At 41.3% G+C, this 19,029-nt stretch overlaps 1 protein-coding gene across 1 annotated transcript in view; it reads left to right on the top strand.

Moving 5' to 3' along the window:
• Nucleotides 1-63: 63 nt before the first annotated feature.
• The window catches only part of lin7a (lin-7 homolog A (C. elegans)), a 49,222-nt gene continuing 30,256 nt past the window's right edge, over nucleotides 64-19,029 (top strand). Inside the window, exons 1-2 of the mRNA XM_008276481.1 lie at nucleotides 64-484; nucleotides 18,536-18,654. Coding sequence (XP_008274703.1) covers nucleotides 448-484; nucleotides 18,536-18,654 — 156 coding nt within the window. The 5' untranslated portion in view covers nucleotides 64-447. The remainder of the gene's footprint in view (nucleotides 485-18,535; nucleotides 18,655-19,029) is intronic.

Raw genomic sequence — 19,029 nt, 5'->3', positions numbered from 1 at the left:
CTTTTATTCTCTCTTATTGAGCTGTTTTTTGTTTGTTTGTTTGTTGTCATCTTATTTATATATTCTCTGATATAGTTGCTGACATCTCAAGTTAAAGGTTACTCGATCTAATGCAAAGTATGAGAAATAATTGTATTTATTTTATTTATTTATGTCTATTATTTTTCTTCTTTTTTTGGCATTCCAAATTATTATAATATCAACAAAAATCTTGCATAAAGTGACACATCTTTCACTTTTATGGTGACTGCTTTGGCCATATTGTTCCATTTCCTTCCCAAACAGCGCCAGGTGAAGAGACATGATGAGAATGGAGGTAGATTAATGCTCTGCCAACCACTCCCAGACTCTCTCCCTTCTCTCTCTCTCTCTCTCTCTCTCTCTCTCTCTCTCTCTCTGTGATGCTGCAGCTCCTGTAGTCTCTTCAGTCTCCAGTAAACAGCAGTCATGGCGACAGTGGTCCAACCGCTCACACTGGATCGAGGTAAGGCGCACGGCGCTTCGAAATTTCTGCTTGTCATCAGCGCGATCTTTTATTTCTCTCCCTCTCTTTCTCACCCTCTTTTTTTTTCTTTCATTTTTTATTTTTTTAAATCAAACTTCGACAAAGGATCTGGCAACCCGGATTAGATCCAGGTGTTTTCGGATTTCCTCTACATATTGTGTGTCTCGTTATTCCGAGGCAATGTGAGCTCTTCTGTGCGCGTAGATTTTTTTTTTTTCCTTCTCGCAGATCGGAGCGCTTGTTCCCTCCATCAAACTACTGTTCCGGATCTTTGTGGGGCAAATGCATGTGAGGGATAAATCCACGGCTTGCGATGCGTTTACTATCGTGCGTATTATATAACCTCCTCGATGATCTTTTTTTTTTTTTTTTTTTTTGACGCGTAAACAGAAACTCTTTTTTTTTTTTGTCAGGCAACTTTGTGTTTGTGCAACTGAATCCCTGCAAATCTCAAAAGGGGTGTTATGGATGTAGTTGTTGCCTCTTTTTTTTTTTTTAATTGTACTTGTTGGAAGCTCAAAACTGCAATTAATGATGCATTGTGATGGCCAGGATGATGCATCTGTGGTTGTGTTTACTAAGAGCTGACCATGTGACTTTAACACATATTTGTCCCCAGACCCCCACCCGACCTCATGCATATGGTAGTAATGGCCTCTAGGGTGACATTCTGCATAATTGCCATTTGTTCTGACTCCCTTATTAGAGAAAATAGCTGCGATCCTCCAGTAAATACTCCAGAAATGCTCAACACTGTGTTAGTAGTCGCACTGGGAGGTTTGAAGAAGTACAAAATGTCCTATATACACACACACAGGAGAAGCAGACATTCACTTTAATTCCCTACTTTCTTGTTAAAAGAGTCTATTTTTAGGTCCCGGTCATATATTCAGACCAAATGCTTGTAATGTAACCCGGCACAAGCCTCGCATAGGAAACGGATGCTGTCAAATATAGGGAAAGGAGACACCTTAGATATTTCCTGTGTGCCAAGTAAAGCCAGCATCAGCTCCCCGGTCACTTCCAAACCCCAGGAGGAGGGGAAGGAGGGGGGGGGGGCGACTATAAATACACTTTAACCAGTAGGAGTAGAGATTATCCCGCAGGAATTCTTGGGATTGTGTAGTATAAGTAATTAGCCACATTAACGCTCTCTGTTGGTTTTCGTGCGTTTATGCTCAATTGCAATTTGTTGTTCGGTAAAGTTTATCGCCGCTGGGCAGTGAGGCTTTGCTGATGCACAGCCTGCCGGGTGCACAAGTGCTACAGCATTCGGAGTTAATGAAATGAGGCTAAGATTGCACCGGGAAAACAGATACACAATAAAGCTTTTCCTACTCACCTCTCATTCTATAGATTTATAGAAAGAGGCTTTGCTGCGCTGGGGGGAAGAAAAAAAACAAAAAAACAGGCTTTTTAACACCGAGGCTAAGAGCTGTGTCTTCCAGCCTTGCTGAAATGTCAGCATTCAGCCGTATCTGATCTTAGTCATTTGCTGGGGCAGTGATTCAGATGTGACCTCAGCTTGTAGGCAGGGAGGAGGAGGATGAGGAGGAGGAGCAGGGTTTAGGGGGGCTGATCCATATTCACATGCCGTGGCTTGAATTCGACCAGTCAGCAGCTCATGTGCTGTAATGGCACAGGCAGTAGTAATGATAGTTTCATGCAGGAGCTGTCAGGGAGAGGCAAACATTATAGGCTTCCACTTTGGAGAAAAACACTATAATTGCTAATGAAAAGGTACTCCGGTCTCGTGTTGGGTGTTGGCTGGAGCTGCCGAGTTTGTCAAACGCATCGCAGGGAGGAACAGAGATGTTGGTCTCCACAGCTCCCACTTGGCTCGCCGGGTCAAAGCAGGATGAAAAGATCTTACATCACTGGCTTTCCTGTTATTGTCAGAGGAAATGACTGTTATGAGCAAGCGCCAGCCAGGACAATGGATTTAAACCTCCCTGTATGTAATCCTGCTTCAGTAGAAGGCAGCTAGACTTCCCTGGTGCCTTCAGTCCTGACCTGAAGAAACCTCTTGGATGAGAAGTGAAACATCTTCATAAACCTAAAAGCAGAAGTTCAGCTGCTTTCTACTGAAGCACGTAGGAGTACAATGACCTGGATGACTGAGAATCTACACAGAATGTCTGATGAAAACAGAGATGACAACATTTCTCATTGTCCCAAGAGAACATTGGAGATATGAAGAAAACCAGGAGTCTATACCCACTTTATTAGATGCACGTAAACACCAGCACGCTCTCTATGAAGTGCTCACGTGCTGATGTTTAGCAGCATCATCTTGAGTATGTTCAACAGCTCAGCATGCAAACACTTGAGACTAATGGAACATTCAAACCACAAGTGTTGACGTCATGGCGCTGCTTGAAAAAAAGACTCAGAAGAACATCTAGCAAGCTTCATCCTATATTAGGGCTCATGATGTTTGTATAGCAGTTGTAGCGCCCGACTGATTTTAGGGAGTAAGAAATTCGGATATATCGGCCAATATTATTAATGTGTATGTGTCGATAGGGTCATTGTTTATCAGTGTTCCAACAAAGTATTTCCCAAACTAGTTAGCAATTTACTATAAAGACACCACCTGACTCTGTACCACTTTCTGCTGAGGCGTACTCTGCTACATGTGCTGCACACATTATTATAAACAATGGAGCTGCTCTGCTGGACAAAGTACCTAATGAGACCTTTTTTAAATTAGCATTTTTTTTGTATTATATTCTGTAAATAAAGTCTATATTGGCATATATTGGATCACATATATACGCTGATGCAGGTTTGTTTGTGACAAAACAAATATGAAATCGACCAATATGTAGGTCATCCGATATATTGGTCAGGCTCTAATAATTGCATCGAAATTTGTCCAGGAGCCTGTTGAGATATTTTAGTCTAAACTACAGCTATGCAGCAAATTAAATAGAAATCTGCCTTGAGGGTTTGTGTCTCCACTGTGAATTAAACACATGGTATACAATATATTGTGTTAGCATCTGTAAGGCTCACAACCTGTCTATACAACCTACATTTGCAGACCTACGATGTAGACAGTGTGTTACTGTGAGACAACTTTGATGATTGTGATGTTCAAAGATTTACATCATCTGCTGTAGTTAGCGCCTCGCTCCATTTGTCAGAATGACCTTCAAGAGCCTGTAAACTTGTTGCATTCAGCTGTTGGCTGTAGAGGTGGAGACGTCGAGAGAGAGCGCATAGCCTGACGTTACCTGAGCAAGGGCATGAAAGCATCAGATTTTCAGTGTGAAGAAAGAGGGGTTGTGCTCCTTGCACAGAGTGTAACATCTTGTAGCTGCCTCGCATTCTGCTCTATTATTTTTTCCCTGCGAGGTTCAGCTCAGAATGATAACTCCAGACAGAAGCCCTTGCTTCTTAAAGTACGACTTGTTTTGGTTTTCTTCGCTGCGTGGCAAGGTCCCTTTGACTCAAACATTTTTTATACCGTTTATAGCCTCCTGTCTTAACAGAGTGCGAGGAATAACTGCAGCCCGCCGCTGGCCCAGTCCTTGTTTTTCCTCTGAGAGATCATGGCGAGTTCACTGACTTGAAGCAGGACTGTATTCCATCACATGCTCTCAGTCATACCAGTGATTCCGAGGATTAGAGGGGTGCCGACAAGCTGACGTCACTCGTCGCTATTGATGCTTCAGCCCACCTCCTGCTAATTCAGAAATAAAGGTTCTCAGAGTGATTGTCATGGAGGGACGCTGCCCAGTAATTACCCAGAATGAAGAGGACAATGCAAGTTTTGTGGTGTTTTCTGTCTCTGCTTTCACCACAGCCTCCTACAGGAGCCATTAGCCCTCCAGGAGTGATTTATTTGTCGTGCTATGAGGGGATCGTCGCAGTAGGGCAAATTAGAGCTAATTCTCTTGGCATGGGGACAGGACTTGGTGGGTAAAACCCTGTTGTCCCATTTTACTTATTCAGAGGGTGATTATTTCAGTTTTTTATGGTTTGGATTTAGTAGCTGAGTTGCCAAGGGCACCAAGGACACCCAGGTCAAAGTGGCGCTGGCAGATGGCAAAGCCTTTTCAGGACTATTTATTCTCTCATGCATGACATGCAGATAGCATCTCTCAGAGTATAAAGGTGGGACCGGAGTCAGACAACGGTCACTTGAGCCTCCTTTGTCTGTCTGCTGAGGTGGGAGGCGACGTTTCGGTCAACAGTCGGAGTCAGAATACGAAAAGAGGATCCTGGCGTTACGGAGATTTAATAACAACCTCATGGTTTGATGAGCTCGGCCTCTGAGGTGGATGTGTTTATTATCATTGCTGCAGTTTTGTCCAAATGACACTTCTAAGTAGTGAAAATGAATTACACTAAGTTCTGCTCACTGTTATAAATGGACTAATTATACCAGAAAACTGGAACGGCGCCCGGCGCGAACACATTCCCACAACAATGCTGTGGAGCTTTGTCGAGCGTTGAAGCCTTCATTACGTGACACTGTGGCTTTGTTCAGCTCTGTGCCTTTTCTCTAATCAGCAAATGATGAGGATGACCTTTTTTAGTCACAGCCTGATGTTAGTAGGGCTCAGGGAAATGAGTTTCCAGGGTATGGTGAACACACAGGAGATGTCAGCTACAATCATTTTATACCACATTAGCTTTTTACAGCACATTGTATTTTCATATTCTGGAAAAAAATAGATTGAAAACACAAAACTATTTAAATAAAAAACTCTTGTATGAGTATAAAGAGTGTTAGTGTGTGATGAGGGAAACCTAGGTCTCTGTGTAATTAACCTTTTGTGCCTAAAAACCCACTTGAGGGTTTAAAAGGCATGTTGTCTTTAAAAAATCGACAAAATTACACGATTTATCAGATCCAGAAACTGCAAAAACTGAAATAATGATCAGATTTTAGACTTTCTAACTATCCTCAAGCAAATATTATGTTACTTCTGGTTCCATCTGGATAATTAACCAAATCTCAGCTTAAAAGTGCCATCATCAATAAAATCACTTTTTTATTCTGCATGTTATGTTGTAAAAAAATGCCAAAAATAAGCCATTTTCACTAGCAAGGTTTGTAAAATACAAAGAAACCTGCACTCCTCGGCACAACTGTGAAGTTAAAAGTGACTCAACAGTCATGTGACAAAAAATTCTGGGACTTTTTTGGCTGAACTGCAATGTGGGTTTAGCAGAACAGAAAGGAGACAAGTAAGGAAACAAAAGAGAATACTTTAAACTTAAGTGGCAAAATTGGTTAAATAGCCATGGTATTACAATATTGTACTGTAGTACATCTGTGGGTACATATTGATTTCAGATATTTTACATTTTTGTAGAATAATCCCTAAAAATCACCAAAATATATTAATATATATAAATTTATAGTTACAGTTATATATATAAATTATTTTAAATGTCTTATTTAAAAAAATCACCAAATGATAATTTGTGTGAGATCACAGAGATACAAATGCCATTTAGCCCTAGATTGTTTATTCTGGCTGACAATTCAGTTCTGGTAGGAGAGGATAAACATACTAAAAGCTATGTCCAAACCAGTATTATGATTGGTAGGCAAATACTTGTTAGAAGATGGAAGATGGAGGGAGTACCCTCTCTCCAAGAGTGGGCTGTGGAGGCAGCATTTGAAAAAATGTCATACAAACAACTGGGTAAATTGGACCTATATGAAGCAAAGTGGGACAGATATGTAAAGTTCTTAAAGGGTTTCTAATATGGGTTACATGGTGAAGAGAAGCAAGTTGTCACTTTTGTGGGAAGATACAGAATAGTGCTTCTTATTTGTTTGCATTTTACTCAGCTATTATTGCCTTTATTTCTTCATTTGTTAACCAACTATTTCTTCAATGTAGTGATTATTTTGTGTTGTGCTGACCTTGTCTGAAATCATTTTCTGTGTTTAAATTTGAGGATAAATATTTTGTGTTTTGTCTACATTGATGCAGGCTGTGGAGCTGTAATAGCTGTACATGAAGGAGCACAGTAGTGGATGTTGGTAACCAGAAAGGGATCAGCATAGATGGTGGTGGGGGGGTACTGTTACCGCTGTATTGTTGAAATGAAACAATGAAAATAAAAATGTTAATCGCAAAAAAAAAAAAAAAATCTCCAAAAATGAAACATTGGTACTAATTAGATTCTATGAAACACAGAGACTGACTCAGCTGCAACCAACAGTTACGTAACAAAAAATTAAGAGACTATTTGACTGAATTGGGTTGAACTGCAGGCGAAGTTCAAACGGAATAAACAAGTATGGAAACAAATGTAGGGAGTAGAATACCTACAGTATGTAGACTCACAGTTTTTCCAGTGTGTAACATCTGTGTTTGCGTTAAAGAAACACAGGAATTGAACATAATTTTGAGAAATTCACAGCAAACCATGTTGTGAGAAATGATTAGTAACCCTCAGACAGAAACCAAACAGGTTCATTAACGCTGAATATTTCGTTAGTTTTCCTGCTTCTTCAGGCTCTTTAGCGCTGCCTCCAAATTGATGTCATGAGGTCGTGTTCTCGACGTGCGAGATCAAGTGCTCCGAATGTTTGGCATTCAAGCTATTCAGGTCTTATGACCGCCGTTGCTAGGCGACTGACAACAAAAAAATGGACGTTACCTTGTTTAAACATCATGTGAGAAAAAAGCAGACGACAAAAAGAAGAAAATGTCATCGATGTTGAATCAAGAGCCGTCAGAAACATTTCAATTACGTCCAACTCTTCCTGCCAACGCAGCTGAAGGTCTATTACTCAGTATATGATGACACATTCATTTAGGATCTTGCGATTGGATTTGAAAAGGAATATTGCATGAAGCATTTTGGAAAATGAAACAGCCGCTACCCTGATATTTGAAGTGTGTTTGAAACACTCGAATCCCTTCAGCTGACGGTAAAAGCAGAGGGAAGAGCCAGCAGTTAATTCTGCTGGCCGCAGTTGAAAACACTGCAGATTTTACAGATTTTAAAATCAACGCCGGGTTTTGTAGTTTTACTAATGAACCTCCATCAATATTGTGATTCAATCATCGGCGCACAGTTTTTGCATTATCAGTGAAGCCTTGGCAGTCACGTAATTAAAAAACTTGCATTGAACTTAGCTCGTCTAATCAGTAAGTAGCACTAATGAGAATGCCCTGATCTTAAGCATCGCGCGGGGAAATTAACTTCTGACAGGATCTGTGCTGGTGTCATCACTCTGCTTAGTATTGCAGCAGTGCATTACACTGTAACTGTATCTCCATGTTGCCCATGCTCATTTACTTTGACTGGTGTCACAACTCCTCATAGATACGAGAAGATACTCTGTAATTGCAACTTAAATTTCCCTTTGCACTTAGTGATAACTTTTTTTTTTTGTTCTCCTGAGCCCTTTTCTGGCAGATAATGAGAGAGAAAGATACTTTTTCTTGTGCCATCATTCTGTAGGAAAACCTGCTCATTTAGTTACAGCGACGTCGACTCCCTCTCCTCGTTCTTTGGAGTAGAATCTGTCAAACTACACAGTGAGAATGACTTAATTGCGTGCACTCTGTTTGCTTCAGAGATATGCTAAATTTGGCACACTTGCAATTGTCAGCGATGAGAGTAAGCAGAGTTTTCACTGAGGCGAATGTGAAAACCTTTACAGATGTTCCGCACATCTGGAAACACTGGATTCCCTCGAGGACTAAACAGTGGTTCTCAGGGTTGGGAGTAAAAGTCAATACAGTACAATGAAGCAGTCAAAAGTGAAAGTTGGTTTTCCCGCAGTGCATATTTAGGCAAATGCGGATCAGGTCAGGATTCTGGTGTCCAAATGTTTACTTAAATAGGTGATGTTGGACTCAGATGCAAAAATAGGAAAAGAGATATCGCAAGACAGCTTGGACTAGGTTTGTTCACATAGCAGGCAAACATGAAGCTTAAGGAGAAGGTCAGGTATAAACTTAATGAGACTTGAAGCAGCTCGGTGGTCATGGTGGTCAGGTAGTCATGAGCGCTGGGTAATGCCGTCGCCATCTGCAGGGCAGGAATGGAACAGCAGGTTCTGGAGTGACTTGAAAATTAGCAGCGGATCGTCAAACACCAGAGATTAAAGCTAAATAACCAGGGAAGGCAGATGGAAAACTGAATTTGTGAAGCAACCAGCAACCAGGCTACATTAGCAACGAGCTGGTGAACATGATTGAGCGTTTAGCAGCTGAAGAGTCAGATATTTCTTTCAGGAGTTGCAGACCCAGAGGAACTATGAATATTTGTCAAGTGACCACAAACATGATTGGTAATGTTCCGTAGCTGCTAGATGTGTAAATGTTTGTTAGCAAGTTTCCAAAATAATGTTTATGTCACAGTTGTGTTCACAGCTTGTTTATGTTGCCCTCAAGTGGCCGAACAAATAATGCGTTGTTAGTATGACACGTTATGTTCGTTATCAAAGTTTAGCACACTTAAAGTCTACAAGGTCACATACAACAGTACACCACTGTCGATAAAGAGTGGTTCTATAGTTTCTCTTGTAACTTCACAAGGACGAGGAGTTCACTGACGTTGACCTGTAGCATGTTGACTCCGTGGAGTTAGGGCAGCACTCTTTTTCTCATCACCATCCCCTCCAGTATTTGGCCATCTCAAAATACTGTTTTGTCGGGCTTTTACATTTCCTCTGACTTTGAAAGTGGAACATGTGTGCACGGTGCTATCCATATCAAACACAGAAAAACACTCTGGATGTTTTTGAAAGGCTGGCTGTGACTTTTTACAGTATTATAGCAGCTGGTCACAGTCATTATTCGAGCACAGTGGGTTATAGCGCGGAACTTCTGGAGGATGTAGAACTTCTGTGTTTGGCCGTCCACAAACCACAGCAAGTTAAAGTCAAGTCTGGCAGCAACTACTTTAACTACAACTGTGTTCGTGATGATTTATAAAGTTGTGGATGACTGCTGTTGAATACCCATTTACCAAACTAGGGGTGGCAGTTTTGACCTGGCAGGCCACTGGGCTTGCAATACGAAATATGTAAAAATACATTAAATTAAACTAAAATCTAACTAAAGATGAATGCAGTGCAAGTCGATCAAGGGATAATAATGCCCTCAAAATCAAAAGAAAGAGTCTGATGGTGATAGTAATATATGCAGGGTGCCGTTGCTGATGGATTTTATTTAGCAATGCATTGTATTTTTTAAGGTCAACACAAGTCTTGTAAACGTTTAAGTGTAAAGAAACCAGTAACTAAACCTGTCCAATAAATGTGGTGGAGTAAAATGTGCCTTTGAAATGCAGTGTGATATAAATCTAAAGCGACACAGCAAAGCGCAAGTACCTTAAAATTGCAATTAAATACAGCATTTGCTGCTTGGCTGAAGTCAAACGCAGCTTGAAACGAAGCTTAAAAAACCAACTGAGGATGTGTTTATGAAATATTTTAACACATGTCACATCCAACGGTTTTCATGTATGTTGTTATTGTATAGCTGAGGTGGTTAGTCAAAGGGTTGGATCACGTTTCCTGTATTTCCCTCCAGCTGAAGTTATTCATAGCATATAACAGGCACACCACGTGGGTGTTGAGCGCACACTTGGTGTTATCTCGAGCTACGCTTCATCGTCTTTTCTCAGCTGAAGGTATAACATGAGATGAGGGCCGTGGTTGTGTCAGCTATAAGAGTGCACAAGGTCATTCGGTTGCTTTCTTGCGTCTCTCTCGCTCTGCTGGACTATTAGGTAATATGTCATTCCAGTGCACATCTGATTCGGGAATCTTTTCCTGTTAATGTGACGTAACTGCGATTCCCTCCCCGCGGTCATCTGAGCTGCTTCGTCATGGAAATAAAAAAATAATAATCACCCTTCGATGCATCCTGCCCTGGATTTTAACACCCCTCTGATCGCTCACACGCCTCATCTGATGGCCCACTTTTACATTTAGCATGCAGGGCAGCGAAGTGCACTCATGGGACGTGTTTTCTTTTTGCACAAATCTGTGTGCTTCATTTGAGTTGCAGGGGGGAGATAAACAAAATGGAGAGAAGTTTCTTTCTTTCTTTCTTTCAGGAAATAATCCAGTGCATGCATGCAACATTAGGAGCATATCTTGACTTGCTTGCACATATTCTCATAGCGGTTGCACAAAAAATGCAGCAGCAGTGAAGCATAATATCTTTCATATTTGCCATGTTTAAGATAAGCTATCTGTGGAAGCAGTGAAGGGAAAATGTTCCAGTACAGTGCCAGCAGACATTTCATTACCTCTGAGCTGGTCAGTGACAGCCAGAGAGGTATATGACTGCTGCTTATTACTATTCAGCCCTGTGTGCCACCTGCAATTACACTCTCTTGTAATGACGACTGTATTCTGGTTCCTACCAAAGGATGTGTTTACTGGAGAAGGCTTACAGTTGCTACAGTGGCTGTCACTGTACGCAAAAATGTAATTGAATTTTAACTGTGCAGCTCCTCCGTTTGATGCAAAGCTCATGTGATTTAAAGTCAGCCTAATTCGAGCCGGAAAGATCATATCAGGAAATGGGCAGGCATCACTTTTGATCAGCGAGATGAAAGCGCCGGCGAAAAAAAAATGTCTGCAATATCAATCTTTGAAGTTAAGTTCCAATTTCCCTGCAAAAGTCCTTGATGTGGATAAAGAAAATGGTGCTAATGAGCACGAGAAGGCAAATAGCGGCAGGAGAAAAAAAAAAAAGTGGATGGCCCTTGACCTTCGTTTAATGAGAAAGAAATGCTCATAAACCTCCTAGACCGATGCCCTTGCTGCTTGGAAGTGTACCAACTCATTATGTGCTATTCAGAATCACTGATTCTGATACGCAGACATAGAGGTAAAAAAAAAATAAAAAATGACCCATTCACCTTGATAAGAAATATTAATACTGCATATTTAGGAGTGCATTAGTGTGTTAAAATCCCATATGGTGGGAAGAATGGATAAGTGGCATCATATGGGCATAAAAGAGGCTCCGTTTGTATGAATGTCATGAAAGGATTATATTTCGCCATTTTTATAAAACCCTATGGGGTTAGCATCCTCTTCTTTAAGGAAGACCTGACCTGGACTTTACAAGTTTCACATACCTTTTGAGGCACCTAGCCGTACAGATAGCACAGCTTTTGAGGTGTGTTTCCACCCACAGTGGCGTATTGTTTGTGCTGTACATTGCACCGAAACAGTAATTCTCACAGTTTCTCAAACTTTGCTGCGAGCAGTTTTCACTCAAACTATACTGAACAAAAATATACAAGTGTATCATGTAATGTTTTATTAAATTCTAGCCTCCTTTTTCTTTAACATGAGGGAATTGGAATTCGTTCTTCCAACGCTCAGTATCTGTACAACATAAGGACGCCATAAAACAAGTTCTTATCCTGAGGACAATTCAGATTTAAAATGTCTTCTTACTTCCAGCTGCTTTAGTTTTAGTAGATTAATTTGTTTTTAAATGCCGTAATGAATGTTTTAATTATTTCACTAATATTGTCTGAGTTTATTGTGTGCCGACATCTTTTATTGTCTTACATGGCTGCATTGTAAATCGATGTACTCCGAGTTTAAATAAACTGTAAATGAATGAATGGAATACGCAGATGAAGAGCGGGATCATAGACCAGAAACTAGTCGCACGTCTGCAGCGAGTTAGGGAGGTTGTCGATGCTGCTTTTTAAAAGTTGTCCCGCTCTCCCTGGAGGACGGGGACATTTTGGTGGACAGATTGTTGGAGTTGCTTTAAACAAGATGACAAATGGTGGAGTTGTGGACATTCAAGTGCCTGGCTACGGTCTTCACTGCCAAAAGCCTGTTCTTGTCTTTCCCAGGTCATTGTGTCATTTGAATAAAGCTGCATTTTAAGGTGGCCTTTTATAGTCTCTGGTCAAAGGAATGTCTGTCTGCGTGTCCCACTATCTGATCGCTGTCCTTTAAAGCCACACAAAGACGTGGAGTAACGTAACAATAACAGTTTAGCGGTGAGATTTGTATCTTTTTCATGCCGTGTTTATGTTTTTGCTCCGTGTGCTTTCTGCTGAATAAATAGTCACAATTAAAATGCGGTGGAGTGTGAATCATCCGCAGTAAGTAGGACACTCTTTTCAATGTGAGATGTTACTATAAATTTTTCAAAATGCAATATCTCGATGTCATAAAAAAAACACACACAAACTAAATTCTGTTTACCTCAGTTGCTTTAGAGTGGAGGCAGAAATTTCAGACCCAAAACTGTGAATTAGATGAAGACAGATGAATTAAGTTTTTTCAGCCACAGGCACAGGTTAGCATTCAGAACAGCCAACCCAGTGCCAAGGGTCACAATCAAGCTGGCAGTGTCCAAAAAGGGTAAAAAAGGGTAAAAAAAAAAATAAACAGGGAGGAGGAAAAAAAAAAGACTAAAAGACTAGAATAGCAATTACAGATACACCTTGGGCATCCTTAAGATTTGCTAAACCACTTGCCCAGAGGCTGATAGTTCAATCATGGTGAGCAGCTGTAACTAATACCATCTTCCCTCCTCATACTGAAATGGTGTGCATGAGGTTGTAGCAAGGGCAACATTGAAAAGTGTCGAGGATGCTGTCGTTTCCCCCCCTCCACAACCAAATGCACAAAGACAATAGTGAAAAAAAAAAAAGATTATCTGCTCCAATGTGAGCTGCAGCTGTTGGCATCTACAATTGTAGCGTTACTGTAGAGGTTCACTATTATTAAAAAAAAACAACATTTTTATTGGGATACAATAAAGTTGGAGGTGTGAAGTAAAAGCTGCAAAGATATGAAAACATTTGCTTTTGCCATTCCTCATACCTCCTCACAACTAGATGGTCTCACAGCTTTACAGGCCAGTAGAAGCTTTACTCAGTGGATGTGTTCCAACTAAGGAACCGATAGTCATCAACAGGAGCAAAGCTCACCCAGCGCTGTGCTGTTGGCTGCAAGAGTGAACACAAGAGTCTTTATGCACCCCCAGCATATGAGGAACTGAACTACTTTTATTTTCAGAGCAGTGTCGCCACAAAAGTCCTTCCTGTAACGTTACCATTGACTTGGATTGCATGTTGACAGCTCTGTGGACATTTGTAACACTGAGTCTTTTACTGTTGCCTGCTGTGCTTCAATGCACCCTCAACTCAGCTGGTGTTTACATCTGCTTGCTTCTCTCCTACACACTGTGCTCACATACACTGCTTTTTAATACTGCCGAATTCCCATTGAGTTCTTTGTTTACATATTTTTAATTATTAATAAGACAACATGCTAGCAAGCAGTCACTTAAGAACCGATTCCAAACTGCTGCTTTGCATCCTTAAAATACTGATTTTAAAACCGCAGCATTGTCCAACAAACTCACCATATACATGAGTTTAAAATGACAACTGTGCTGTGAATTTAGTGATATTTCAATGTGAAATGATCACTCAGAGAGAAAGTTAGGAGTGAATGTTTGGGCATCACACACTGTTTTGTTCCAAGCAATCATACATACAGAGAGAGTTTTCTTCCTGAAGACAGCTCCTGTGGACAGCAGCATCTCTGCAAGCAACCCTTATGAAATCATGGTGAAATGAACCATCTTTGCAAGATTTTATGCTAATAAATGTAAAGACACATTCTAAAAACATGTAAGACTTATTTTGCTGAAACAGGGCACAGTATGGACCTTTATAGGCAAAGGATCACATCGTTAGCTCACTACATTTAAAAAAAAAAAAAAAAACACACAGTTTACAGCTGTGTAGTATTTCCTAACTGTGCAGAAGCTGTTCCTTTGTGCTGTCTGACTTTAAGAAGACAAGTTTAATCTCAAGGAGCCGTAGGCAACATTACCTGTAAATCTTTTTTTTCCAAACACATTTAATTATGTTTTGTTTGAACATTGCATCTGGTGTTTCTCGTCCCTAAAACTTCTCCTCTTGTAATGTTTAAAGTGAAAACATGCTGGTTGAAAACATGAACAAGTATATCAGCTCAGCAGCCAAACTGAGTTCAGCCGTCCACATGGAGACGTAGACGTGCCACTCTTATCGTTTTACGCCGCATGTGCCGAGTGAGAAAGAAAAGCTTGGCGGTCATAGCAACAGTAACTAGCTGGGCTGGGTTTACAGTCCCTCGGGGGATAGGAAGCAGGTGCACATGTGAGTGTGGGGATCAGGTGAATGGAACTGGCGGGAACACGCTGAGGGCGACCGCTGGTTGGACTGGAAGTGATAGGAACTGTGATTAGGAAAACAAGAAACGGAGGAAAAAAAAACTGACAGGTACAGAGACAGTTCCAGTTACATTGTGTGTCATTTTATTTACACACACACATGTGACTACATCTCAATTTGAGGCTCGTGCTTATTTGATTAATGGCTTATTATCCTGAAGACTCTCATCTGCCAGCTGAAGTCTCAGTGGAATATTTCTCGCTATGATCTCGATGGGAACAGAACCTGCAATTCCAAAAGGATCAATATAATCCTCGGTGCTTTATTACAGGGCGCTTGAAATAGAAACAGCCAGTGGATTTCTGCGAGGCGTGCTAATTATACTCAGTGTAAAGGTGGAATCATATAAAGCATTAATGTACAATATGCATGTTTCACTTCTTATTATGGCTTTATACAGTATTCACAGTCGTCGACGCTGCTTCTTTTCTCTTGCCTGCATGCAGTGAAATCTCTTCCTTCTGTCGTCTGCTTTGTTGAGTTGCTATTCCCAGAATTCAATATCAGCACGCGTGTGTGTGTGTATATATTCCTAATGTTGTGGGGACTCCTGTTCACACAGGCTCATCATGGGGACCTGCTTGACAAGTTCTTGTGGAAGTCCCCATAATATAAATCATGAAATTTTAAGGTGAGGAATTGGTTAGAGGTTCTGGCAAAGGCAAGAGTTAAGTTAGTAGTAGTTGTGATTTGGGAAAGTCTCCAGGAAATTAATGCAAATCAGTGTCTTATGCAATGATGGAAGCATAAGTGTGTGTGTATGGTGTCTGGAAGCACAGTGTATGTGTATTACGACTGTGTGCACAAAGATGCTGGTACAGTCTTGTGGAGAGACGCTACTCGGATTGTAGTTCCTGCTTGTTAAAGTGTCACCAGAGCTGCACATTCTCCTTTATTGTGTAGAAACAGGAGCCTTGAGATCAGCTTTAGTTGCTATCAGTGCTGTGACTTGTGCATGGTGGATTGGTGGTTAGCACCGTCGCCTCGCAGCAAGAAGGTCGCATCCCAGTGAGGACACCTGGGATCTTTCTGCGTGGAGTTTGCATGTTCTCCCCGTGCAGCGTGGGTTCTCTCCGGGTTCTCCGGCTTCCTCCCATAAGGTCCAGAAACATGTTGAGGTTAATTGGTGATTCTAAATTGTCCGTAGGTGTGAATGTGAGTGTGATTGGTTGTCACTACACTAGTGAGGATTAAGCGGTGTATAGATAATGGATGGATGGACTTGTGCAGCCATGGCTCAGGTGGTGGAGTGGGTTGTCAGCTGCCAGCAAGGTTGGCAGTTTGATTCCTCGCCCCTTCGTGTCCTGAAGTGTCTCTAGGCAAGATGCCATTGGTATCTGTAAATAAAAAGAACACATTGGCAGAGCTTTGTAGAGCCCAGTTAAGGTTCAGTATAAGTGCAGACTGTTTACCATTTTCTTTTTAATGAACCTATTATTGTTTCATCTGAAGTGCCACAAAATCCTATAAATGCACCCTTTCTTAACCCTAAGTGACATCTCCAAATGGTTTATTATGTCTGACCAAAACAAAGGATATTCAATTTACAATCATAGCAATTTTTTATATTTTAATGATGCAACTAAAATGTAGCATTTTGTCTCACTAAACTACATAAAACCAACTAAAATCAGCTCTATTTGCTACACATAGCAGTAAACAAGTCATGTGTGGCTGTTTACTCCATTTTTTCTGGCTTGCATGTGATGCACAAACCTGAGTGGCTACTACGGAACACATGGACTGTAGTATAGAGAACCTGTTCCCTCATGACGGTCCCGTATCGATCGACGGCGGACAGCATGGTTGGAAGCATAGCTGGAGCTGTGAGGGTGTCGTAAAAAGGAAAGATGTTGTTTTTGCATCGACGGGGTGGCATGACTCTAAACCAGCTGCTCAGCTGTCAGTCAAAGTGCGGTGTGGGCGTTCTGTTGCTGTTGGCCCATCATTTTAAATGAGCATGATAAACTCCTGGTATATGTTTATACGCTCTCTATAATTTAGTCATTCTGGCTGTCCATATTGTAAATGTACGATGTTGTTGTGTTCTGGGCTCAAGACATCCACTGCACGTCTGTCTGACCGGGAAAGTCAGACGTTTTTTCTTCTTGTGTGTATTGAGGGTTTGAAGACGGACTGTGTTTTGCGGCGCACAGATTCTAAAGTGGCCTGAGGCACATTTGCAATTTGGGATATTGGTGTATATAAATCAGATTTGACTTGACTTAACTTGATAAACTGTGAAATTTATCTGAAAAATTCATTTAGAAGTATTCCCAAAACTAACTTTCCTGGTGTTTAAGCCTCGAAGCCCCACAAACAGTTTCTGGGCAATTTCTTCTCCTGTTACATTTCTAATCACTTTGGGATCTTTTTTCACTGCAATATAAAGTCCTTCACCTCCATGGAAACAGCACAACCATGACTAGAAGTAGAGAGGATTCAAAAATGTTGTCTGTACACTGAGATACAGTTAAAATGCCATACGTTGTTTTTAAAAAAGGGTAAAAGAAAGTTGCATTTCTTTGATTGTTTACTTGAGAAAACCTGAAATCAGTGTCCAGGGTGTCCCAAGCCTTCACCCTAAGACTCCAGCCCCCCATGACCCTAGTGAGGATTAAGCGGTGTATAGATGATGGATGGATGGATTTTTAATTTGTTTCCATACGTGTCTCCTCTCAGCTGATTTGGCTGAAAGGTTCCTGAATTTTTGTCACATCGCTGTGTGTCTTAGCTGAGTCACTAATGGCTTAACGGTTGCAGCGAGTCCCACAGAATTTTTTGCTTTTTACAGAATCTAGTTAGAGCAAACGGTTCCTTTTTGCCAGATTTTCACAGTTTTTACAGGCTCTGGCTCTGGTAAATGGTGTAATTTTGGTGCTGGCAGGTTTTAGGGTTCAGGAGGTTAAAGAGCTAAAACATTTATTCGTCATGTGTCAGGCTGAAATGTTTAATTCATTTTTCTGTTTTATACTGTTGAAAATTGAACATTTGGGGAGTTTGGACGAAACCATGTCTCGGAACATGCGATTAGATTTTTCATTTCGTTTTCTTTTACATTTTTATGTGAAATAATTTATTGATTTACCGATATGTAACCGACAGACTCACAGATAATGAAAATAATCCTTAGCTTTAGTCTGTTTACAGCGATACCAGTGAAAACGAGCCACGGCAATACATTTCGGGGTGAAACGAGAATGCAACTTTGACATCTCCACTGTAAAAATTGCACCAGTCATCTCTCTTTGTGTGGCCGCTGGTCTCTGGACACACAAGCTGAATAAAACATGTTATTGACCCGACAATCCAAGTGCAGTGATTGAGTACCAAATCACTTCCCTCCCCTTCCATTATGTATCTCTGCTCGGCCTGACGGTTTCAGAGGGCAAGAAATTAATCAGCCAAGTTGGCGGACTCAATCGGCACGAGCTAATTAGGGGAGGAGAGCTGGGAAGACCTCGGTGTCGCAGCCTCTAACTTAAGGCTTAGGGTTTAGTGTAAATGCTTCGTAATGCCCGCCGGTGCCTGATCGGTCCAGGAAGTGTTCCCTTTGAACAAATGAGCCCCTCATTTATTCTCATGCATAGAGTTAAGCCAATGCAAACGATCCATGGGTGGGATTCTGTCTTCCTCGCTGGCCTCGACCGAGTCTATTTCCATTATCCCACCCATTGATTCGCTAGAGCGCCTTTGTCATGGCTGTGCTGTTAATGTAATTGAAAGGGGCATTTTTTTCCTCCTCTGTCCCTTTGGCACCACCGATAAAAATATATATATACACTCACACCCCTTTCTCTCCCTCCCTCTTGCTGCCAGATGTTGCCAGAGCTATCGAGCTGCTGGAGAAGCTGCAGGAGTCGGGCGACGTTCCCGGTCACAAGCTCCAGTCTCTGAAGAAGGTCCTTCAGAGCGAGTTCTGCACAGCCATCAGAGAGGTGAGTCGCCATCACCAATGAGAAAAACCGCCGGTCCGTGAACATCAGCATGACTTTTCCTTTTTCTTTCCTATGATTCCCTTTTTGGATGACATTTTCTCATACAGGCGCTGGGAGAAAAAAAAAAGGAAAAAAAAAAAGCAATGTTGCTTTTGCGCTGGCCTCACAATCAATCATCGCGCTCAGCACTGTGCTGATTTCACCTCAGAGCTGCTGTTGGTGAAGCTGCTGTTCCTTTAGCTCATCAGTCATTGCCGCTGTGACGTCCAACCCGACACCTTCGTGCTTTTTTTGTGTTTATTTCAGAAAAATAAAGGCGAAAAAAGTTTTGGGGAAAAACAGACGATAGACTATACCACTGTAAAAAATGGTTGC

The sequence above is a fragment of the Stegastes partitus genome, unplaced genomic scaffold (genome assembly GCF_000690725.1).
Source record: "Stegastes partitus isolate 25-593 unplaced genomic scaffold, Stegastes_partitus-1.0.2 Scaffold74, whole genome shotgun sequence".
Classification (NCBI taxonomy): domain Eukaryota; kingdom Metazoa; phylum Chordata; class Actinopteri; family Pomacentridae; genus Stegastes; species Stegastes partitus.
The sequence above is the reverse complement of the archived record's forward strand: the minus strand, read 5'-3'. Positions and strand labels throughout refer to the sequence as shown.